At 47.0% G+C, this 25,146-nt stretch overlaps 1 protein-coding gene across 8 annotated transcripts; it reads right to left on the bottom strand.

Annotated features, from left to right (window-relative positions):
* Window positions 1–322: 322 nt before the first annotated feature.
* On the bottom strand, window positions 323–21,199 carry PRDM8 (PR/SET domain 8). 8 transcript variants are annotated; one of them, XM_030819055.1, is made up of 9 exons: window positions 21,114–21,199; window positions 13,073–13,170; window positions 10,426–10,552; window positions 8,066–8,315; window positions 7,433–7,686; window positions 6,866–7,004; window positions 4,336–4,556; window positions 3,114–3,345; window positions 323–2,734 (listed from the first exon to the last, which is right to left on the bottom strand). In XM_030819055.1, exons 7-9 carry the CDS (start codon window positions 4,552–4,554, stop codon window positions 1,095–1,097), a joined length of 2,091 nt encoding a protein of 696 aa, XP_030674915.1. In that variant the 5' UTR covers window positions 4,555–4,556; window positions 6,866–7,004; window positions 7,433–7,686; window positions 8,066–8,315; window positions 10,426–10,552; window positions 13,073–13,170; window positions 21,114–21,199; the 3' UTR covers window positions 323–1,094. The 8 variants fall into 8 exon arrangements, with proteins under 8 accessions (XP_030674915.1, XP_030674913.1, XP_030674912.1 ...); XM_030819053.1 differs by lacking the exon at window positions 21,114–21,199 and adding an exon at window positions 20,549–20,724 and having other exon boundaries at window positions 7,322–7,686; XM_030819052.1 differs by lacking the exon at window positions 21,114–21,199 and adding an exon at window positions 20,549–20,724.
* Window positions 21,200–25,146: the final 3,947 nt, after the last annotated feature.

The following is a 25,146-nucleotide window of genomic DNA, read 5'->3' as shown; positions in this document are numbered from 1 at the left end:
ATGCTAATTATCCTGCTGCTGAAAAGAATGCTGGTGTCCCAGTGACAGGTTAGCTGCATGGCAGGCATCTTTGTCTAAATGATTTGTCTTTGATCAAGATGCGCAACACTTTCGAGCTAAATATTTTCGAAGTGATAATAAAAATTCATCTTCTTTTAGGCTCAAAATTGGCTTAGAGTAAATAAATGCAAATGGTGCCAGGTTTATCATTCTCTCTTATGCTGTTTCTTCCCTTCTTTTCAGGAACTCAGTGAAAATACGTGACATGTACTCAAAGTATAGTCCTTAACTACAACAATAAAATTTAAAAACTTTCCAAATATTTGCTTTGAAGAAAATAGTCATTTATTGTCAAAGCATCCAACATACTCGGATAAACTATAAAGTTTAATAAATATTTCCAGGGATAAAAGAAACACATAACTATTCAGACTCCATTTCACTGGCACAAAATTACACTTTGTATTAAAAGAAAATACATATTTACATAATTGATGACATTCTTCATTGAAGTCCATAATCATTTCATTATACATGCACTTCCCCCTGGAAACTCGAATGGCGACCCCTTTTTATTCATTTTGTTTGTTTTTGTAAGAACACAAACTATCATCAAGAAATGCAGAAAGCATCTCACCCTCCTCCTTTACTTTATATCTAAAATAAATTTTGTCCTTACATATAATTATTACATCTAAATCGTAAGTGCTTAATAATTTAAGTAGAAACGTATGACAAATGCATCAATATGTTGCAATATATGACATTTTTAAAAATGTACCTTTGTTTTGGGGAAAGTGAAAATGCGTGCATTCAAAAGAAAACCCCCTCAAACAACCCACCCAATCAAAACGCCACCATCCTGGCTCTTGTGTGTGAGTGTGTGTGTGTGTGTGTGTGTGTGTGTCCCGGGTAAATATTTGAATGAGGTTCCTGGGAGGAGAGGAGGTGTGTGTGCGTTGTGGGGGGTGAATGTATCTGTCTTTGTGCCGTGTTTCGGGGTGCAAGGAAGCGGTGGATGTTCTCGCGTGTTTATTCCTGCAGGTGGCTTGACTGTGCGTGCGCGCGCGTGGAAAGCTGGGGTCCTTTCCGAGTCAATTATGCGAGGTCATGTGCCTGGAGAGGTGGTGGCGCTCCCTGAAGGACTCATTGCAGATGGGGCACTTGAGTTTCTCCTCTCGCCGCCGCTTCACCAAGGGCTCCATCGCATACTCCTTTTTGTGGTGCGACCTCATGTGGTACACCAGGTCGGAGGTCATGCGGAAGGAGGCATTGCACTTGGCGCACCAGTTCTGCGCGGGCAGACACAGCGAGGTGAAGGAGGGCGGCAGCAGCGTGAGCGCCGAGGGCAGCTGCAGCTGCAAGGGCCCCGCGGCCGCTGCCGCAGCCGCCGCTGCAGCGGCAGCGGAGCTCTTGGGCCAGAAGGCTGTGGCGTACAGGAAGGGGCTCTGCTTAGGCAGGCCGCCGCCGCCGCTCGGCAGGGACCCGCAACCTCCGTTCAGGTCCGCGGCCCCCTGGAGCTTCACCGCTAGAGGGTCCGCGGCGGCGGGATAGAGTCTGGTGGGGCCCACGCCGTCGGCGGGGTGGCATGGCTCGAGCGCGCCCAGCTTCTGGCCCAGCACCAGCGGGGACAGCTGCGAGAAGGAGCGTGCTGGCTGCGAGAAGGCGCTTTTGCGCTCGTCCGACGCGGCGCCCTGGCCCCCGCCCGCGCCGCCTGCGGCCCCGGCGCCCGTTCCGCCCCCACCGCCGGTGCTGCCCGCGCTGCCCAGCTGCGGCACCGAAGTGAAGGCGCTGCCCCTCGCAGGACTGCCGCCCTCGAGCCGGCTGGGCAGCGGGCCCCCGGGCCGCGGGGCCAGCAGCTTCTCGGCGCCCACCGGCGACGCGGCCGCGGGCGTGGAGGAGCCGCCGCCGCCGCCGCCGCCGCCGCCGCCAGCGTCCTGGTCCTCGGAGGCAACGCCCGCGCCGTCGGCGGTCCCCTCCTCCTGCAGGCTGGCCGCGCGGGCAGCCTTCTTCACCTCCACGAAGGCGCTGCGCTTCGCCTCGCCCGTCTCGGGACTTGGCGGCGCGAAGAAGCGGCCGTTCTCTTCCAGGCCGAAGTAGCTGCCCGAGGCTCGGTACTGCTGCGGTGTGCACACCAGATCCTCCTTGGAGGCCGGGAGGGGCCGCTCTGCGAAGCGGCCCCGGCCCCCTACCAGACCCGCGCCACCGCCGCCCTCCGCCGCCTCCTCCGGGAATTTCCTCTTTCCTTTGCCGCCGCCCGTGGCGATGCCGTCGGGACTCAGCTCCGCCTCCTGGTGGCCGCCGCCGCCGCCGCTGCCGCTACCGCTGCTGAGGCTCTGGGCTGGGGAGCAGCTGCTGCCTCCCCGGGAGTTTTCCAGCTCCCTGGCCAGGTTGTGGAAGTCTGTGGATGGCTTCGCGCTGCTGCCGCCGGCGGCAGCGGGTGGGTTGCTGCTTTCGGGGGAGGGGGATGGGTAGTGGTGGAGGGGTCCGGCTTTGCAAAACTTGGGACCTGGGCCTAAAGGTGCCTCCTGCTGCTGCTGCTGGTCTTTGCCACCGCCACCGCCGCCGCCGGCCCCGTGGTCCTTGGTGCCCACGCCGCCGCCTTGCTCGTCTTGGGGACTTATATCAGCGCTGTGAAGTCTCTTGGGGCAGCGGAAACGCAGATGCGCCACATAGGGAAACTCAAACTGGAAACGTTGGCTGCATTCCAGGCATGTGTAAGGGGATGACCCTGCTTAGTGAGCAAACACCACACACACACACGCACACACACACGCACACCACATGATTACTCAGCATCGCCCTCAAGCCAGTTTGCCACCATCCCCTTGACAAATCCACCTTCATTTCTCAGGGCCTGAGTGCCTGAGAAAAGAATGACCAACCTGATTTAACTTTCCCTCCTGATTTGGGAGGAATACAGCAAACAAGCAAGTTTCCTCGCTTTATCCTCACCTATCTGTTTAACTTCATTCCAGACTATATCTCAGAATCTTCCTGTGAGACACCCAAAGGGAAGAAAGGCGCGCCAACGCGCCGGGTGAGCCCCTGCCGCTCCCTGCGTCTCTCCCCCGCTAGTTAAGGGCCCACACGCCGGTCGCGAGCCAACCTACCATTCATTTTGTTGTGGGATCTAGAGGGACAGAGCAAGAGTAACTCAGTCAGTTCTTTCCCGTACCAAACTAGTAACTCCTCGTCTTTGGCAATCCTGCGGAGAGAGCGGTAGAACAGCTGTCCGTTTTTTATGTAAGCTTCAAGGTTCTGCTCTTCCTTATCTCTGGCCGATTGGACCAACCGCAGCCACATGAGACCTTCTGAGGAACCATTTGCTGCTGAGGTGTCTACCTGCGGTTTGAAATAAATGAAAGAAGACAAGAAGGAGAGGGGGAGAGGGACCCTCATGAGGGAATGAAATCAGAAGAATCAAGACCACTTCTTCTATGTTAGTCTTTTCCAAAAATTATCTGAGACCACGCTTCCAAAACTTTGGCCCAAGCTGGGACCTGTCCTCATGTTTGTAACCAATAGGCAAGATAACCATTCTTTGAAACACTGCATCTATCATATAGATTATTTAAGTCACCATTTTTATATATTGGTTGAATACTAAATGAGGAAATTTCTTCTTATAATTTAGTGCTAACCCCTTGAGAGTTGACTTCTAAGTTATTCCACATTACAAAGGTATGTAGAATTTTGTTTGTTTCAGAAATAAAGCAAGCTTAGATCTTAGAAATTATGCTATGGTAATCATGTTCCTAATCTTGGCTAGAACAATTAATAGCTTTTCTTTGTAAAGAAGAATAGGAAATGAGAGGCCTTTTATCTTCCAATTCAGACATATGGATTTGATGATGCTTTACTGTAAAACCATTAACATTTTTATTTAAATACAAACTCTGGGCACTAGCTAATATTACCAAAGAAACTAATATTTAGGGGATGAAGAAGCCTCCTCAGATGGAAGGCAGATGTACCCAATACTTGTCAAAGAACTTGCAGAAACTAGTTAGTATGCAAATAGCCTCCGCCCCAGTGAAATCTCCCAGAGTTTAGGAAGTCGTGTTCATCACCAGGATAATCCAGAACTGAAGCACTGATTTAGATATTTCTAACATTCCAAATCAGATTTTGTCATTTATTCCAAAAAATCAGTTGACAATAATTTGAGTTTAATTTTCCTTTTCTAATTTTTGATGTGTGAAATGGGATTGCTTGCATTATTGCATTTTTCCACAGGCAAAACCTATCTCCACTTGTCATTAGAATTATTTTTAGTCCATTTCCAACAGGACATTACCCTCATACACCTACACAGCTACAGTGGAGACTTACCCGAAAGATATACGGTACTGTTCTCTTGTCAGTAGACTTGAGAGCTATGAAAGCTATGCTGTCATATAGGGAAGTATGGCTCAGGACACAGGGACCAAATATAGCATTCTCAGGGATGTCGCAGGTGGTGTAAACGCTGGTAAAAATATCTGTCAGACATTGTTGGACAGCCTTGGCATCTCCATCCCAGATGCCTCGCTGGATGCCTGTATCCTCCATCACTGGAGATAGACACACAGCACAAGAAAGTGAGTTACATTACTGCTTTTACCGCCATTAACCCAGGCAGAACTGTCCAAATACTAGGTAGATTTTCCTTGCACATGCCTGATTTTTGCATAGCTCTTATTTCAAAATTAAAGCAGATAAACATGGCATATTTTAAAGATGAAAACTAAGGGATACTTGTTAAAATAATTAGAATAGTGGGAGATCTGGAGCTGACTGCTTGGGAGAAAGAAAAGAAAGGGCTAGGAAAGACTAGATAATTTTTGCATTACCTTGATGTTGAATTGGGTAGGTTTTGGAGGTGAAGTTCAAGGCAGAATTATATATATGTATATATATATATATATATATATATATACACACACACACATACATACACACACACACACACACACACGCACACACATATATATAATTTTTTTAACCAGCCTATAGACTTCCCTTACTGAAAGAAACTTCTAACCCTTGGGGGAAAGTGCCTCTCTGCCTGTGTATTGAACTGGATGCCCGGGAGCTGATCTTTTTCTTTTCTTCCAAAGAGGGGAGCAGCGTTAGTGAGCAGGCGGAGACAGCGGAGCATGGCGAATGGATTTCAAGTGGAATGTCAGGGCCACTAATTCTGTGTCAGCTAACCTTTCTCTGCAGTCTACAAGAAGGGACGTATGTCTGCTCATTACCATAATCCAACACTGTTCCTCTGAGGCTTTAATTAAAAGCAGCAAGCAGAGGTAATTTTTTTTCTGGACATGCTTATTTATGGATGAGAGTGAATCCCGGTTACCTTGTTACACAAGGGGATGGATTGAGTCACATGTGGCTCATGAAGTGAGCAGGTACAGGACAGGCCTAAAGTGTCCCCAGTCTGAAATAGTGTGTGTAATGACTGGTAAATTTTCACTCCCCCTACCCCATATGACCCTTTTTGGGCAAGAGGGGGCAGCCCTGCTTGAGCACTCCTCAGTGGGCTCTCCAGCTGTTTAATCCGCAGCTATTTAGAAAGTAATGCCCCAATGGAGGGTTCTCTATTAAGCTGTCATAAAGGGATATTTTCCTTCCTCTGGACACCCCATACAAGACTTATCATTTAAAAAAAAAAGGTATTTAAATTTTTTAACTAGCTTTGAACTAGCTGCATTGCTTAGTATTTCAAACTAATCAAAAGATTCCTCCAAGTTTGTTGTTCCCTAATAATGTCACTGTTGGCAATTATTTATGTATGTTTTATATAATTAAGTAGCAGGAAAGAGTAGATCTAATTCTTTTCCTGCAAAGCTGTTCATTATGGAATAAAATCAGTGACATCTATTTTTATTTTAATTCATATTAACCAGTTAACCTTACACGTGTGATTACAAGGTGTGCTATTTTTCCCCCATTCCAGCTAACATAGCCTAAAACTTTGGTTAGCCTCATTTTCCATTCATCCTCTTGCATCCCCCAAATGTCAAGTGTTGGGCTGTATCTCCCAGACAGCAGAAATAAGGGAAAATATCCATAAAGTAGAAACTTTATTATTCTACATCATCTGTCCCTGGTCATTTTTGCCCCATACAAGGTAGACATCCTGATTTTTTCATTTCAAATTAAAATACATTAAAAAAAAAAAACCCATAACCTCTCGTCTCCTTTTCAACGGAATCCTGTTCTCCTCTTTTCAATTTCCTTAAATTCAGCGTTTTATGCCCCAATTTCTCTCTTCCTTTTAAAAATCTCATTCACACAAGCATTTCATTGTGCTGGGAGGTCGCCCAGTCACTTCGGGCAACAGCAGGGACGCAGTCATTAAAATGCAGTTCTACCTAACAATACGGCGAAAAGGTCCTCACTACGCCGCGCTAATAGCGGTCGGAGTCGCCGCGCCAGGCGCCACGAGCCTCAAGCCCATCACAATAACCGCTGGGCAAGAGCCTAGGAGCGCCCGCCAGCGTGTGGTCGCCTTTGCCATCCAACGTTTCACAGCTCCGTGCCCCGCTCTAGGCCCAGGTTCTTATCCGCCTGCCCTGGGAATATACCCCAGAGCCGGCGGGGCTTTCTGAAAGCCGGTCGCTGCTGCCCGCCACTAGCCCGTCCCTCTAGGCAGGCATTGTCTGGCGGCCGCGCGCTCCCCAGTCTCTGGCTTCTTCGGCAAAGTGCTCCCCACCCGCTCCTCCTTTTGTACAATATTACTGGCAGTAGAGAGCCCCTCAAGAATTATTTTTCTCTCTCTTCTGGGTAATAAGGAGACGGAAGGCAAAATGTTCTACTCTTTCCACCAAACTGTCTTCCTCCCATCCTCCTCCCACATCAATGCAAATAGACTTACCAGGAATAAGGTCAGTATAGAATCTTCCAAATCAGGCCACCTGGAACCGGGAAGATGCAATCCAGTGTTTCTTTTTGCCTTTTGTATCAGTGTATTTCCATGTCAAGAGGTGTTGGTGTGGCCGCCTTTTAGGCTCTTCCTGAAGAGATAAGAGAGAGATGGAGAGATGGGGAGAAAAAGATTGGGGGGTGGAGGGAGGGAGGGAGAGAGAGCGAGCGAGCGAGAGAGAGAGAGACGGAGAAACGGAGAGAGTTGTACAGATGGACCCGATGCAGTGACTGACTGGCACGCAGACACACACTTTTTGTTTGCTGCACATAATCTGCCCAATGACGCGTGACAGCCCACGTCCCCTCCCTTTAACTCTTTGCTGGGCCGGGCGCTCCCTCCGGCGCCGCCTGCCTCGCAGCTTTTTTCCCCCGGCCTGCCCGCGCCCCGCAGATCCTGAGCGCCTACCCTGGGTGGCAACGCCTCTCAGAGAGCGTCCCGGCCCGCCTCCTCCTAAAGCTCGGGCCCTCTGGGACTGCTAGGAGGGGAAAATCGTTTCAGGATTGGAAAGGAAGGTACCAAAATGATTGGAGAGGGCCTTTCCCCGTTTCACTAGGCACTTGGAGAAGCTATGACAGAGAGCTGGACACCCAGCGCGTGCGGACCCCGTGCGTATTTCCCCGGAGTCCGCGTTCGGTGAAAGGGAGAGGGGTGCGGTTAGCTCCAGGGATTCTCTAGCTCTGGAGCCACCGCTGATTTGCGCAGCTAGTTGCCTGGGGGTGATAAACGGGCGTCGTCTCTCTTCAGGAGCGCCAACACTACCAAGCTTCCCCCTGCAAAATTCAGAAAGGATGCGCTTTGGTGAGAACTTGGCTCAGCCTTGCGGTGGCTTGGGAGATGAGGTTGGAGTGAGAATGTCACCAGACCTCGGAAGGGGACGTAACGGTACCTCCTAGTCCCAGGACACGGGTACGTGGGTGGAGGTGAGGTGTGGGAGGTTGGTGGGAAGAGCGCAGGTTACAGGACTCAAACAGTTCCTGTTTTTTTTTGTTTGTTTTTGTTTTTCTGGGTTTTTTTGTTTTGTTTTGTTTTTTTTCGCCCTCTGATTGATGCGTTCTGCGCAGCCCCAGAGGGAGTCCTATAATGGGTGCTATTGGCACTCTGAGGTCTTGGGGTTGGGGGGCAAGGGTGATTAAAAATAAAAATGATTACCAAAATGGGCTCCGGAAAGCTTTTCACATCCAGCGGGTGGTGGAGGAGGGGATGGAGTTGCCGAGGCCGTCTGGGGAGCCTCGTTTGTGCGCTAAGCCACTTAGAGGCGCTGACTTGCCCCTTTAGTGCAGCAGCTGATGCTAATGACTTGAGGTCTTTAACAGCCTGCAAGTTGACTCCTTCAACAGGGCTGCAACACCATTTCGCTGGGGGATCTCGGGCTTCTTTTTCACAGTTCAATTCTCTACTCCTAAAGGAAGAAAGGCCTTTGAGTGGTATAGACAGTTTCTCAAGTCCTTCAGCCCCACCCACACCACCACTACTTTGAAGTGGGTAATCTGTCAGCATTAGGATAAATCGGATTGTGTAGCTAGCTAAAGTGGAGGAGGCAGAACCACAACTTAAGGAGACAGCCTCGTTGTTGTTTTTCCTAGTGTTGAAATAATGTATTTGGGGAGTTGGCAAAGAGCAGTTTACCATGTTAGTTTGATCCTCTCCCAGTTTTGAGACCCTTCTCTGGAACTCAGTGGGGTAAAGGCTTTGACAGCCTGGTGACTGCAGTCCCAGGAGGCCAGGGGAGGATTTTGCTGAGGAGAAACGAGTGCAAGGACTTTCCCATGAAGTTCATGTTCTTCCTTGTTCTCTCTCTCTCTCTCTCTCTCTCTCTCTCTGTGTGTGTGTGTGTGTGTGTGTGTATTTCCTTGTCTTCTCTGGTCAGTACCCCAGGCAAGTTTCGAATTGCTGCCTAGAACTAAGCTGAAATTCACAGAAGGAAGGGCTGCAAAATCCTCATATATTGAGAGAAAATGGGGAATCCCTTAGTTTTCAGGTTAGCTACTGACTTTTCACAGAAAGCTTCTTGAAGTGCAGTTTTATGTACTTTGGCTATGTGCAATTTTATCTACTTTGGCTAAGGGTGACTCCTAATGAGCAAGGCTCAGTGCAATGAGGGCTCTCTCACATGCCTGTATATAAGAATCTGCAGCTGTACTGAGCTACCAATTGTCTTCTGACTGATTGCTCCATTGAATACTAGATTCACTTCTCTCTCTCTCTCTCTACACACACACGCGCACACACACACACACACACACACACACAAAAGTATGGACACATTGTCCCCTAATACTTCTTTAAAGAATGGGTGGAAGAATTAGAAATGTGAAAATAATGTCTCAAACATCTGGAAAATAAACCTCAGGTTTGAAGAATAGTGGCCAGAAACTTAAGTTAATTCAGAGTAGAAGAAAGAAGAAAAATAAAGAGCAGAAGAGGCACGGTTGTAAACAACTTCAAGTTAAGAAAGAAAAGTAGCCATAAGAGAGTCATGTGGTCCTTTAGAAACTACAGACTGATAAATGCAATATGGTGTGTGAGGAGCAGTGTTTAAGAACATCATTTCACTAATCTGTTGAACAGAACACTCAGTGCTTTCTTTTGCTGTTATTTAGAGAATTGGAAGTATATCTTTCAGGAAAAGTCATCTGTCCATGCAAGCCATTAAAAAATTATCTTACATATTGTAAATATATAAGCCTCTACTCCAGAATGTGGACATTTAGAAAATAAACTCCAAATGGAAGGCATTTTTCTTGTGCCTGGCCTTTCTCTTATTAAATATAGAGACCATTTAAACTATGTTTCTTTTGAGGTACTAAAACCTTGACTCCAGTTTGTATAAAATAATGTTTTTGGTACTTAAGTTGAGGGTGGAAGAGCTTGACCTTTTTAAGTCTTAAGCTAGAAAACAGCGACAATTTTATACATCTGAGAAGGGAGCAATTTATTGAGAATCTGGCCAACAGATGCTTCATTTCAGTTTCACTTTTTTGCCCTCTAATTAATTTTTTTCCTACTGCTTTCAGGTAAAGATCCTTAAATATAAGAATTTCTCATATTTTATGAATCTGACCTACCCTTTTTATTATGAGTTAAATAACTGACATAACAAAACAATATAAGTAAGATTAAGTCGAAATTCTTACTTGAAGAATTTTCTAGTAATTTAAGTGGTACACATTTTGCTTGGTAATATAAATGGCCTAAATGACAATAATTAATAGGGGATAAAGAAAATCTACAAATTATTTTTATTTCTGTAGAAATTTATGGGCTAAAATGGTACATAAACTGCTTTGAAATCACTCTGCATTAACACTTACTGGAATTCACTGATACTAAATGAAGGGTTGAGGCATTTATTCAGCCTCAGACAGTACTATAAAAATGTACCTAGTCAATAGTTTTATGTAATTCACATGGAACAATGGGTTTATGCATATATTTGGAGCTCTTTTCCCTAGGATTTTATTTCCAATTAAGTGATTAGAAGAATGACAATGAAGAGTGGGTATGCTCACCTTGTTCCACTTTAGCAAGGCTGTTTGGAGTCCTGGCAAAAATACACATGTAGGAAACTGTAGTGTTATTTTGGAAGAGCGGGCTGGAGAGAGGTTGATAAATGTTACCCCAGGTGGCTTTTATGACCTAAGTGAGAGGATGGAGAAAGGGTAAGAAAGGGAATTTTAATTCTTAGTGAGTATTAGAATGGGAACACTCTTCCTCTTCCCAGGGTTGAAAAATGGAGCCCAAAATATTTCAACTTCTGTGATAAGAGGCAGGTAACATCTCCAAGAATAATTCACGTAAAGATTATTATCCCATGAGAATGAAAACGCACTGATTTTCTTTTTCTATATCTTTTTAGGTCCTAGTTTACCCACCTCTAACTCTATTGCCAAAGCACCATGCCAGCAAGGGCTTGATTGTCAAAAGAGTATGGCAATTCATGGTGAAAGGGGGGAAATCCCACACACTGGAAGATAAGAGGATGCCAATGGAGCAGACAGTGGCAGCTCCTTCCTAAGCTTATTAATGTCCCACAGGGAGGTCTCTGGAAGGGGCTGTGAGGGTTAAGGGAGGCAGAGAACAGATCTTCAAGGAGGAGTATTGCATTACCTAGTCTCACCATTCAGAATAAGGAACTTTTTAAGGGATAAACTTTACTGACTACTTGTACATGAAAGAGAAACAGAAATGATGGGCTGGTCAATTAAAAAAAACACCAGGCCTGTGCCAAAAATGTTGTTCAGAGGGTTGTTAACTCATTTTCTACCATTTTGCCTTTATCAAGAGAATGATATATGGTGGGTTTTTAAAAAGACCCAGAGGGGTTTGTTTGTTTTACATTTTGGTGAGTCGAGAAGAGCCATGCTTGCTGAGTTGAATAAAGGATGATGTGAGGGGGTGGGGTGTGGGAAGGGGTACTCGTTTTTTATAAGTATACATTGCAAACTCAGTTTGGGTTTGTTCCTCACTCTAAGTATTGTAGTTGGCTCACTGGGTATTACATGAGCAAATGTTTTCCAGGCTGGCCCTGGGAAAGCCAGAGACTCAAGGTTGGGTAATTTTGTAGCCAGTGAGGAAGGACTTCAGGCTCCCAACTGTAGGGATCATTACTCCTGACTCATACTTTTCTCTCTTGGGCTTTTCCTCATAAATGCTCCTGCTTTTAATCCTGCTGCTCCTGCAGCTACTACTACCACCATTATCATTACAATGATAATCTACCTTTCTCAAGTTTAAAACTTTTTCTCTGAGCTGTTCCCAAGTTTTACTTACACTTGTGTTGGAGTTCAGCTGAAAATGGGATAGTCTTTGAAAGCTATATGTTATTATCTTCCTCTCCTGGATCTGGGTTGTAGTCAACTGGCTTAATGGCCTCTGAGTATGACTTTTAGAAGGGCTAGCAAACCGAAGTGACATTGTGCACAACCACCAACAGGTATGAAATCAGTGCCTCATACTCATCTGTGTGAGTGTGACCTCTGAATCAAATCCAATATCCACTATTTCGACTCCCTGGGTTCTCCCAAATTTTATACTGTTCCCCAGATGAGTGTGTAAAGATCTGGCAAGAAAAGGCTCAGATTTTTGTCAAATCTATAGGTTCCAAAGTCCTTCCTAGACTCAGACACCACAACCTTTGAATGCAGCTCAGTGTGAAGGGGATTGGCTGGTTGTAGCCAGGTCTCCATCAGTCACTCTGAACCTCCTTACCCTCTGGGTCAGGATTTTTAGGCAGACTGCGGATCAGGGGATGTCTAGCAATCTCAAATTGGTATCCAGCAGTCTCAAATGAAATTTTGAGAAGTCTAACTCTAGGCCTTGGGAATGTGACAACATTGAGAGGCTCTACATCAAATTTCTTCACACAGCCAGGAGAATGGACATCATCCCGATTCAGTACCTGTACCTTTTCCTCTCTGTTTTAGGTGGATTGTAATTCCTGAGTTAAATAAATAGGCAACGATAGACACACAGCATATATATCCTGGGCAGACTACACTCCTTGACATCTAATCCCAGTTAGCTTTCTGAGGTATGGACTGTAAGAATTTGGGCTGCTGGGAAAAAAGCAGCAGAAAGCATGGCTCTTCTGGGAAAGAGGTCTAGGCAGGGGACACAAATGTCCAGTACTTGGAATAAACCCATGGTACACTTTCCTGAGGCCCGAAGAGAGAGATTTCATTTTCTCAAGGAAGAGAGAAGCGAGAGAAAGAAAGTAAAAAGAAAGGAAGAAAGAGAGAGAGAGGATTTGAGAAGTAGATACCAGTTAGGAACCACAATAGTGATGATTTACCTTGTATTAAAGAGTATAGGAAATATGGTTCAATTTCTTCACAAATTATGCTCCCAAACTGCTCTCTTGCTCATATTGCCAACTGAACTCTAAGTGAAAACTATCTTTCATGACTTCAGTTCAATTAATCCCAGGTGTTCTATGATTTAATCCAGGGGTATTAATTTAGAATCAATGGGGGATGTCTCCCAAAACATTATATGAAGAGGTGTTAGTTTTCAGAAGATTTTCAAAAACACTTGAAAGCTACCAGTGTAAGTCTTTCTTCATTGCTAATACTTGGAAAGTGGTCTCCTTAAAAAAATTCAAAGATCAACATGTCACAAATGCAGCAACATTATTACTATAAACACTTCTGGACTTACATTATGAAGTGGAGGCAAGAATAGGCAAGGATTGTAACATATTTGTTCTCTTGAACTTGCTGAGCGAATAGCTGCTTCCCAGGCTGATTTGATAGTATCTGTAATGTAATATAGTAACCATGATATTATTCATAATCTCCTTTTAAGGAAGTTTAAAGGAAAACTCATATTTTTCAAAGATATAGTACCCGGAATTGCTAAATAAAACACTCATAAATTCCTAAGAATAAACATGTTGAATATAATGACCTAGATGTTGAGATTTGCTAGGCCTTAACTTATACCTGAGCAGAAATGGTCTTCTATGCATATATGGGTATGGGTGTGTGTTTAAGAAGGTTGGGGTGAATGTTGTCAAAGGCAGCAATTAAAAATAAGTTTTAGGACTGTCATTTTACTTGGATGCTTGTCCATTAAGTAGCCAGTGCTCTTTTTTGGATGTTTTCATGTAAGATGGTTTTGAGAAAATAGTTTGTGTGAAGTCATACAGGACAGCAATTGGTCCCAAGGGAGCAAATTGAATAGAGTTATAAAGAATATATTTCCTGAGTATAATGTTACTATCTAATATCTTGTGTGTGTGATCAGCTACCCCACAGCATTGTCTATATTCTAGAGTCAGTTTACTGAAGTCCTAAGACATCTATGTTCCAGATAAGTGGGGTTCCCCTGAACTTGTGAAAATATCCTCGAGAAAGCCAATGCCAATGCACTGAGTGCAACGAGTTTCATTCCTAACCTGGGGGACTGAATTAGCTGCTCCTCAAGGCCCCACACAGCTGAGTTTGAGTCCTAAGTTTGGGAAGCAAGACAAGGCACAGAAGTGCCTGCTAGACTCAGACACTTCCTGATGTCTAGATTGTCTGGTGCCCATGTCTTAGTGAAAGGTACAGCGACAGAACTAAGAGTGCAGAGAAGGCCAAATCACGGACTTCAATGTTGGCAAACCAGGTTTCCCTGGGAGAGATCCAAGGAGGGCAACGCCCCCACAGTATCAGGAGGCGCAGACACGGATCACATCGTTTGAGCTGATTCACCAAAAAGTGCAGAGCCCTGACACAGGAGGCTACCAGGGCAGAACAAAACAAGCCATCATCTGCCCGGCGTCGCCCTTGTAGACGCACAGTGCGCAAACCGTGAATGTGGGGCAGTGTGGGGCCAAGCGGCGCGCTTGGTACGCTCCAAATGAGCCCTGAGCGAAGCAGGGAGGAAATGCAGTTCCCAAGGGCCCGCCACATTTCACATGTTCTTTAGCCTTCCATCGGCAATTAGTGCCATCACTTGCTTCCTGCTAGGTGACCACTTTACCTGCGGAAAGGCGTTCCAAGGGCGGGGCCTGCGGGAACCTAACACTCCTTCCACCACCCTCTCTCCCTGCCTCTCTGCACGACCTCGACCAGCTGGTCGCCTGATCTTGTTTAGCAGGGCAGGAGCCTGTGTTCCCATTTCTTACTAGCTGGGCTGCCGGTGACCTAGCTCAGCCTTGGTTTTCCTCCGGTTGAACTAAAGCTGGCAAGAGCTGCCTCCCGGATCGCAGTGAGGACTCTAAGGGAACGAGGGCGAGCACGCTTTGAAAAGCCAGTTGCTGAGCAGATGGTAAGGGATCACTTCCAAGAGCCGGGGCTAGTTTCATTTCAGTCTTGGACACGAGATGGTCTCAATGCCTTCATTAATGAACATTCTCCTTAGAAGTCTGGAGAACTGACCCAAGAGGAAGGACCAACAATTCAGGCTCAGGAAAGCCCACAACTCCACAGGGGAACCAGGACGGCATGGCTTCGAATCCCAGCCCCCTCCCCCCACCGGGTAATTTAACCAGTCTGTACTTCAGTCCTTCATCTGTGAACTGAGGGCATTAAAGGGACCCTTTTCATAAAGTTAGGGCTGAGGTGATACTTAGCAAGCAGAGAACAACGCTTGGTACATACTAATGCCCATTTCAGAGCTGCCTATTGTTACTAACACTGCCTTTGCTTCCTGATTAGAAAACTGGGAACTGTATTGTGCACCCACTTTCCAAGTGACCCAGCGAGGGCTGAGGATTTCCCGAAGTTTCTAGGGAGAAATGGAAGGAAAGACAGTCATTCCTTCCCTTTTTCCCAGCCCGCACCGCACACCTCCCACCCCCACCCCAGATTTAATGCAAGAGCAATCAGTTTGCTGCGGAAGGCCTGCCCGGTAGAATGATATTTGACTTCCATCCTCCCATGCCCAGCTTGCAAGTTCTTTCTTTAGGCCTGGTAGAGGCAGGCGCCAAGGGTCAGGGTCGCGGTGCCACGTTAGAAACGCGGATAAGTCAGTCTGTTAAAGGCTGATCCGGGAGACTCCGTGGGATGAGAAACATGTGAACACGTTGATGGTAAACTCCAGCGCCGCGGCCAAAAGCCGAGGTCTCGGGGTGGGCAGAGAAACCTGGGGGACCGGGCCTCCCAGCGCTGACCAGGGCTCTGGGCCTCCTAGAGCGCGCGTGACCTCCCCACTCCTGTGAAGGGCTGTGGCTCAGATGCGGACCGGGTGGATGGCTCCAGCACTCCCCTACACACCCAAGTCCCGGAGCTTGGCAGGACGAGGTAACTAGTGCCCGGAGGCAGCAGCTACACCATTGGCACTGGAGCTTTGTGCAGGGCGGGTTCCCCCGTGACTCCCCTCACTCCTTGTCCCAGCGCCCGCACGCTGGCTTCCAGCGGAGCACTGTGGGCCGCACGACAGACGGAGCCCCCTGTCTGGCTCGCGATGCCCAGCGGAGCCTCCTTCTCCCAGCCCACGCAGCTTCCGCGCAGGAGCAGCCCTGAACGGGAGTTTTACGTTTTCCCCACGCGCACCGTCTCACGTTATATGAAACTTTCCGCCCAGTCTAGGACTGGGTATCAGGTAATAGCGGTCAGTTGTGGGTTCCAAGTTGCTCTTCCTTCTGAAGGATCCAAGAGGCAATGGTTAAGAGGTTGATATTTGGAATTTTGAACACTCAGGTCTGAACCCTGGGTCTGTAATCTCCTACCTGTGTGTTTAAGCAAATTACTTAACCTCTCTGAACTTTAGTATCTTCATTTGTAAAATAGTAAAGACAACATCTATTTCATAGAGTGGCTATGAATATTGCAGGTCAAGCCTGGGTTCAGATCCCAGCTAGGCCACTTGCTTGAGTTAGTTAGCATCTCTATGCTTTTGTTTCCTGTGAAGCAGGGGTATCTGTGAAATAGGGATATTATAATATTTAACATCAATAACATCATATTTAAAGAGTCAGCATAAGAATTAAGTGTGATGACGCTGGTAGAGCATTCAGCCTAGCACAAAAGAAATGCCCAAAGTTTAAAGCATCTCAGTGTCTTCTGCTTTGGAATGCTGGGTAAATAGAATTTTTAAAATCTCAGCTCTCTCCTCCCACTTTTTTTCCTCTTTGGAGAGAAATAAGATGCAAAGACGCATGTCAGTGTGTGGGGTGATAGTGCCTGGAGAGTTGGAAGGAATTGGCTTGTGGTAGAAAGTTAAGTGACCTTTGTGGAAGCTGAATGCCTGTCCTCCTGGCCTTTTGTCTTTAGTGTTTAGGTGCAAGGTAAAAGAATTGAAAAGGCAGAGAAAAGGGACTTGGAACATGGAAGACACTCAACAAATGTTTCTTGAACAGAAAATGACATTTCAAAAATCAGGGAGACAAAAAGTCTGTCTGAAATGGGAATGGAGACCCAGAGCTGGGATTGACTGCCATCTCTTGGTGCCAGGTTGCCAGTAGGCATTCGGGGCTCTATAGGAGCATTTCTGAGTGACTTTATGTTACAGATCTCAGGAAGTGGGGTGACATTACTCTAGAAGAACAGACTCTGAGGACAGGAGGAGCAGGAGGTTGCATCCCCCTGCACGTAGAGAAGGGGCACAACCCAACAACAGACACGGAGCAAACCTGACTCAAGAGAAGTTAGAGAAGTAAAACTCAGGTGAAGAGAAGAAAAGAGAAACGATATGGACTATCTTGGGGTGAATTGGGCCTCCAATAGAGGGTTGGACTCTGTATATCCCCCAAACCTTGGAAATTCAATTTGGAGCCCCAAACCCTAAATTCGCAGACATCCCCTAATTATCTCCATAGCTCAGACCCTTTCAAAGTAGAGAAGCATGCCTACATTACCAAATGCCCCATCATTTCCCCCTCTCCTTCAATACCAGTATCATCCTCTGACTTCAAATCGGAGCTCTTAGCATACTTTTCTGTTCTTCATAGATAATAAAATAATGGACAATAATATTTTACCCATTCAAGAAAACATGGCCTGAAACAGCATTCAAGATGATATTTTTCTGCTTTTTTTTCCCTGAGGGCAGAGAATGCTGATACAGCAACAACCTGGGGTATTTCGTAAACTTCTGGCTCTTAGTCCACTACCCTGACTAAAAGGTGCTGTTAGCAAAAAGGAGAATAAAATAAAACCAATTCGTCAGTGTTCTACCCCGGGGGCAAAGGAGACATTGGTGAGAAGGAGCCACAACTTGGAAAAAGATTTATTTTTCCTGGCCGTAAATCTCATCCCTTGTTCCTCTGCCCAACGAAGCATGATAAAGTCCTTTTCCATAAAGTATTCAGTATTAGAGCCACAAAGCTCCCCCAATCAGTAGCCATCTGCTTCTACCATAACTGCTGCTCCCGAAGCAGGGAAAGCAGCAGCAGAGAAAGGGCACCACTGTTAGACTGCCGGACAAATGAGGAGCCTGAATAGCTTTGGTTTTCCTTGTGTATCTGTATCTATAGAGACAGCAGAAGAAAGGCCGCATTATATTGATACAACAATTGTAAAACAAAACACGGAAGAGGCATCTAAAGGGCAATATCGCATGCATCGGGGTCCCCAGATAAAAGGGGCACTAACAGATTTATAGAAACCTTTAATTGGTTTTCAATTGAAAGCCAAAGAGGCCAGGGCATAGCTGCGAAGAGTGGCAAAGTGCTCTCCTTCAGCCCTCTGGAGGCGTGATCGATTTCATGAAGGGAGAAAAGAGGAGACCCTACCCGCCCAGAGCTGCTGCTTCTTTGAGGGCAGGGAGCAACTCCACATTAGCAACTTTCCTCTATGGCCAGGGAGACAATCTCTCTCTCTCTCTCCACCCCGCCTTCTCTCTCTCCCTTCTCTTCCTTCCTCCCTTATTTCCTCCCTTCTTTCTTCCCTCTTTCAGACCAGTAGGTAAGTGGAAAGAGGAAGGAAAGGATGCAAAAGTAAATCTAACATTCCAGTTCTGGAAAAAAAAAATAGGCTCCCAATAAGGCCCAGACTTTAAACCTGTTTACCCGCTAGTAGGGAGGCCTCTGAAAGTAACAGGAGTCTGACTCTTATCCTACCCCATCCTTCCTCTTGTCCATTTCTGTAACAAACCAGTCCTTCCTTTTCTATAAAAGCTAAGCGTCACAGGAGCCCCTCCACTTATTGCAGTGAGAAGTTTTCCCTTGTGGCCACCGGGTTTATTTCAGCGTGGATCTCTCCATTCAGCCAGTACCGCGCGCCTTTTCCTTAACCCCTTCCTGAGCAGCCAGCGGCAGCGACGGTGGCTCCCGCCAGCTTCGGTGGACAGCGCCCACCCATGCAGCAGCCTCGGACGTCCGTCCGTCTGTTCCTAAAGCTAATTTATTGGCCCGACTCTCCATTATCATTTTCGGCTTCCTAATTAATCAACGATAAAAGGCAATGACGCAAATTACGATTATGAGGGAACTTGAAGACGGTTTTGAATAAAATGGGAGAAGGGAAATATGATTAATTGAATGACATGATAGTGAAATCTCAAGTGCGAGAAACAGGCCCCAAGGGATCAAACTCTGAACTCATCCGTATTGCAGGTGCGCCCCTCCGGTTGTCCTAGTGCCCTCGCAAGGGGACAGCCCCTAAATTAAGTCACATGGGTCCTAAGCCTTCGGAGGAGAAAGAACTGGGTTCCCACTCTAGCTCCCAACCACGCTCTGTGCCTGAGGCCCTTCCTCCAATCCTATCCCTTCCTCCAATCCCCAACACTCACTTTGCCGCCGCCCCTGTCGATTTTCCGGGCTCCTTGCGGGTGAGTCCGCTTCACTTCAGGACCGCATTTTTATTGAAGTGCACCCTATTATTTCGCGAATGAGTTGCGGGTCTCCTCAGTTTCCCTTGTGTTCTTGCACATTCCTCTAGCGAGGCTTTTTGTGAAACTGCAGGAAAACAAGTCTAGTAGGTCAGAGATCGCATTTGCTCGTGTAAGGGATTAATAAAGCTCTTGTCTGATGCTGCTTTTTAGAATTACGTTCGGGATTAAAAGACAGACTCAACACAGGCACACATTTTGTATCCGCTGGTCGTTGTGATTAATTTTTCCGAGGGGATTTGGGCCGGGAGCTTACGGAACGTGCTCTCTGGGTCTAAAACCCGACGACCTCGGCGCACGGGCGAGCGGAGGGTCTGGGGGCACTGTGGGCACGCGCCAAAACACTGGGGGATTAGAGAGGACATCGGACGGGCGCGGAGATGCCAGCCACTGCGGCCTTTCAATGTCCCTTCCCTCCCTTTCCCCACCCCCAGCGCAACTGCTTCTGAAAAAGAACGGTGAAGACTGTACCGGGAGGCTGTCTTTAGGGTTTTGGAGAGAGGTGGGGGAGGGGGAGAGAGAGAGAGAGAGAGAGAGAGAGATACTTTTGACTGTCATGACTTTTCGGTGGGAGAAAGGGGCTCAGTACTAAGCCACTGAACTTCAAGCATCCGTCTAGCAAGGGAAATCCCCAGCTCTGCATTCCAGGGAAGCGCTGCCCCAAATGCATAACTCATCCCCCAGTCAAACAGTCGCCGTGCCCCGTCCCCCGAAAAGAATGACTTCAACCTCTGAGAGCTGCCATTCTCAGGGCTGCTTTCTCGAGCACCCAGGGAAGCACCTATGGAGAGGAGCCAGAGCCAGAACCTGAGCGTGAAACACATCCATCCCCTCCACACCACCTCCCGGCGGGCGACAAACCCTCCCCCCGCCAGTGATCAGAAAAGAGAAGGAAAAGTACCGGGGTGCAAGCGGGGAGGGAGGGGGAAGTAAGAGAACAAGGGCAGAGAGGAAGAGAGAGGAAGAGAGGACGAGGGAGGGAGGGGAGAGGGAGAGAGAGAGAAGCAAAAAGGAAACGAGAGAGGAGTACAGTTAGAACTCAGAAAAATGGGGAGAGGTGGTCGCGGTGGGCGGTGGGCATTACCGCTTTCCAGCGGAAGGGGGCATCTTTGCGGCGGAGGGAGCGTTCCCCGGGGCGGGGGCGGGACGCCGGGGCAGAGCCAGCCCTGTAGCCCCGGCCCCGGGGTGCTGGCGCCCCCTTCTGGCTGCTGTGAGGCCGCTCCCTTCTCGCGAGTGCTCTGGTCCAGAAACTGGTCTGCCCTCCGCGCCCAGGATGAAGGGGCAGAGGGGAAGAAGGTTAAGAAAGAGAGAGGGTTGAGTACCTGAACGCTCAGGCTCCTCCTTCCCCGCCTTTCGCCTGCCCCGCGGCTTCCTTACCTGGGGACTGTGGGACTCCTTCCCCGTGAGCGCAGCTACTGCGGGCCCCTCGGCGGCCGCGCTTCCACCCCAATCCGAGCCTGCCGAGGAGCCCGTCCGCCTCGCGAAATGGCCCCGGTCTCTGCTGCAGCAGCTGGGAGGGAGGGAGCGACCGCCGGCTGCTGCCGGGCGGCGTCTGGGGGCCGCGAGCCGAGCGCAAGGAGAAGCCATCTGGAGCCTCGGCAGCGGGCGGGGGTGGGGGTACAAGGGAAGGGGCCAGGCTGCTTGGCCCCAGGCGGGCGCGGGGCAGAGCTCCGGCGTGGGAGTGGCGCCCAGTCGCCCCAATTACTGCGTGTGTGTCGCGGGAGGGGTGGTGTGGGGAGGTGTGTGAGGGTCACGGCCCCTGGGGAGGAGGGGCAGAGGCCTGCCGTTCTCAAGTACCGCCGATTACAGGGCAGCCCGGTACCCGCAGGTTTAGCAAAAGAGAGGGGACCCTCCTGGCAACCACCAGCCCCCGCCAGCCATTCTCCCTCCGGGGTGGAGAGCTGGGCGAGGACAACCCAAGCACTCCTACACGCTCACGCACCCGCTGTCCGTCAGAAGTGGTTTGCTCATTTTCCTCTCTTCCCACCTTGTCCATCCCACTCCAGGAAACATTCCTCCCCAAACGGCACGGATTTTTGGACGTCTCCACCTTAAGACAGCTCCTTCAGCCAGAACGTGGGACAGGCACTGACAGGATATCACCCTTGGGGATAAACATGCTCCAGTTTCCTGTGGACGGTGGAAGAGGAAAGAATAGGAGAAGCTGCCAAAGGGATGGGGTGTGGGAAGCTCATCCTTGCACGTTTAGACTAGGGAAGAAGAGAATATTAGGGATAGGGGGAGGGGGGGAGGATGGGAAGTGTAGTTTTTCCCCTTCCTTCCTTTAATTTCAGATCCCATTAGTGCTTTTATTTCTTTAATTTTGAAAACTATTTCCCTTTCCTGAATCTGGATGCGGGCAGGGAGCGAACTCAAGGAAATGATGAGAATGGATGAGAGCCAGCGGACAGGAGATATGTCCTGGGAACTCGAACTCTCCTGCTTCGCCACTGTTTCCGAGAGAGATGCCCTGAGCCTTAGCCCAATGTAAAGGGAGCTGATTGGGTGTGTGGGCAGTGGCGGGTGGTCTGAATAAGAAATAAAATAAGGGAAGGCCAGATCTACTCCCCATCCCAAAGCATTAAAAGACGCACCTCTCCACCCCCCAGCAGGCTTGTGTCCGGCAGAATGGCATTATGTAAAAGATCTGGCATGTCACCCAGTGGCACATCTGGTAGGTGTAGATGGCATTCATTAGCACGGGGCTTCTACTCTGCAGCATGCCAAAGCTCTGACAGAGATGCCCGCTGCCAATCATTCATTGGCTGCCAATCCCCAAGCGCGGCCGGGCGGGATGGCTTCCTTCCACCCTGGCACCAGAAGTGGAGGAAACAATGTGTTGAGATAGAAGAGATGAAAGTGGAGCTGAGGATGCGAGGCACCCAACAGATGTATCCCGTGAGGAGATAACGGTGCTAAGAGTCATTTAGCAAGAAAGCATATGCAGGATCTCAGGAGGGAGGCTTGGGCAGGGGGTCTGCTTGCCTAGGGCTGAGCTGAAGGAAAAGTAGGGGAGCCCTTTCAGAAACCTGAAAGTTGAGGTTGCTTCTCTAAAAACACACAAAGACCAAAACCTCAACCCCCTAAGTGTAGGATTTCCCCCTCTCTTTGGTTTGTCACTTTTATCTCTTTTTAATCTAGAAACCTAACTACCTCTGTAAAGGTCAACCTTTGTCATGTTTTTTTTCTGAGGACCAAGATGAAGAGCACCTTCCTGTTTTAAATTTTGCATAATTCTCATAGACTAGCAATTTGGGGGCTAAGGGGAGGAAGACTGTCAGGCTATCTTCAGTACATTGTAAAAGGCAAAGGTCTTATTTCCATTCTTAGCTTTTCAGAGGGGATAAAGATGAACAAAGGAAAGCAAGGAAGTTATTAAAATGGCAAAGGAAGATTAAACACAAAATCCAGGATCGAGATTGCGTTTGAGGCTGTTCTTTTTCTTAGGCTGGGTGGCAATTAACAAAGTGTTCAGCATATTGTTTTTCTTTATGCCATACACATATTTTACATTCTTTTTATCCATTCACAATGTAATAAAGCAACAACAAAACTCAGGGCTTTGACAGTTTGTGGAACTTGGTGTTTAAGTTGACTCTAACTTAAGCTCTTTAGTTTATATATATAATATATGTTTGTGTGTACTGTCTATACAATTATACTCTTTTTAGCATATGTTATAAAATATTTGGGACATATACTACAAATTTATTCATATTTTATCTAAAATTGAAACTTTAGTTGGCCATTACATATATTTATTTGCTAAATCTAGCAACCTTCGGTATGTTGGCTCATGGTCACAATATAGCTGCTGTAATTCCAGGCATCAAACCATCTTTGTAAACATGAAGAAAGGAGCAGGGGCAAAGAGCTGTGGTTGTTTGCTTCATCAATGAAAGGAATACTTTCACTTTCATTAGGCAGACCTGGATCACCTGGCCACATATACATGCAAAAGAGTCTGGGAAAATTAGCCTTTAAAGTATAAAAAGATAGGGATAAGGGACTGGGGATGGTTGTTGGGTTGCAATCAAGGGTGTCTGACAAAGAAACTGAAGATCAAAGAAGAGTTAATGTTAACATCAAACAAGAGTATAGCTTATCAAGTTTTTTCATTGTTTTAAATAAAAGTTTTCTGTTTTCATTATAGTGATTAAAGGGATACTGTTCTTGAGTTTAGCAGTTTCTTTGTGAATTTTATCAAATATTTCAAAATAAGGGCTTGGTCTTAATATGTTCAGAAGACAGCTAATGTAAAATTTATCATATTTAGATGAAATTAGTATTTGCATTAGTAGTATAATTAGAATGCACTTACAAATTTAAGTGAAACAAAGAAAATGACTCATGATGTTACAGGGACTGGGATTTGAATTCCCATTCTGCGACTCACTGGGTGTGTGACTTTGGGTATTTTATTTATCTAAGTAATATTTCACCATTTGTAAAATGGGTTAATGTTGATGCCTTGGAGGGCTATCATGAAGTTTAGAGATCATGATACACATAGAAGGTTTTGAAATATGGCAATTCTCAGAGACCCAAGAGGAAACAGAAATTCAGCCCAAATGAATCATATTAAGAGATGAGTAGTCTCCCTGTATCTGTGGTTCTGCTTTCTGCAGTTGGAAAATAGGTGAGTACAGTATGATAAGATATTCTGAGAGAGGGAGAAAGGAAGACCATATTGACATAACTTTTATTACAGTATGTGATGGTTAATACTGTGTCAACTTGATTGGATTGAAGGATACAAAGTATTGATCCTGGATGTGTCTGTGAGGGTGTTGTCAAAAGAAATTAACATTTGAGTCAGTGGGCTGGGGAAGGCAGATCCACCCTTAATCTGATGGGCACAATCTAGTCAGCTGCCAGCAAATATAAAGCAGGCAGAAAAACGTGAAAAGGAGAGACTGGCTGAGTCTCCAAGCCTACATCTTTCTCCTGTGCTGGATACTTCCTGCCCTTGAACATCAGACTCCAAATTCTTCAGTGTTGGGACTTGGACTAGGCTCTCCTTGCTCCTCAGCTTGCAGACAGCCTATTGTGGGACATGTGATTGTGTAAGTTAATACTTAATAAACCCCCCATATGTGTATATATATACACACACATATATATACACACATATATATGTGTGTGTATATATATACACACATATATATGTGTATATATATACACACACATATATATGTGTATATATATACACACACATATATATGTGTGTGTGTATATATATATACATATATGTATATGTATATATATATGAGGCAAGGAGTTTACTGACTCTATACATAATACCTTTGACCATATGTGGAGAACCAAGGGACATAATGAAGCTGGTTTTTTGCTCCTAAGTTCAGTGGACAAAATGTGGAAAGAAAATGATGAACTCAGGGATTCTGTCTCCCGGCTTCAGAAGCAGATACTGAGCCTCAAATCTGCTAAGATTGCACTAAGTGAGAGTCTTATCTCATGTAGAGAAAGAGCTAAAATTGTGGAAAAACAGACACAAGCTCTTATCATGCGAGTGGCTCTCCTGCAATGAAAGATGCATGTACAGCCTTGCCAGGTGTCTACTGTTAAAGTGAGGGCATTGATTGGAAAAGAATGGGACCCTGCAACTTGGTATGGGGATGTGTGGGAGGACCCGGATGAAGCTGGGTACACTGAGTTTGTAAATTCTGATGAACCTTTTTGCCAGAAGAAACAGCTTCCCCATCCACAGTAGTGGCAACATCCCCTCCCCAACCCATGCAGCTATCAGCCTTTCCACCTTTGTCTGAGGAGATAAATCCTGCACTGCCTGAGGCAACAGTGATGGCCTCCCCTGCGGCAGTTATCAGGCAAGATAATGTTCATTCTCCTCAGCAGCCACTCCCAACTCTTTTGTTTGCTTCTAGACCTGTAACTAGATGGAAGTCCCGGAGGGCCCCTAGAGGTGAGGTTGAGAGTGTGACCCATGAGGAGGG

The sequence above is a fragment of the Nomascus leucogenys genome, chromosome 9, assembly GCF_006542625.1.
Source record: "Nomascus leucogenys isolate Asia chromosome 9, Asia_NLE_v1, whole genome shotgun sequence".
NCBI classification, from domain to species: Eukaryota; Metazoa; Chordata; class Mammalia; order Primates; family Hylobatidae; genus Nomascus; species Nomascus leucogenys.
This window is presented reverse-complemented; position numbering and strand designations above follow the sequence as displayed.

Excerpts from the sequence above, each read along its gene's own strand:
- PRDM8 (XM_030819055.1), bottom strand. The coding sequence starts at position 4,554 with ATGGAGGATACAGGCATCCAGCGAGGCATCTGGGATGGAGATGCCAAG. Across the intron at positions 3,346-4,335 it reads CAGTACCGTATATCTTTCGG|GTAGACACCTCAGCAGCAAA; the intron begins GTAAGTCTCCAC and ends TTCAAACCGCAG. Across the intron at positions 2,735-3,113 it reads ATCCCACAACAAAATGAATG|CAGGGTCATCCCCTTACACA; the intron begins GTAGGTTGGCTC and ends TTGCTCACTAAG.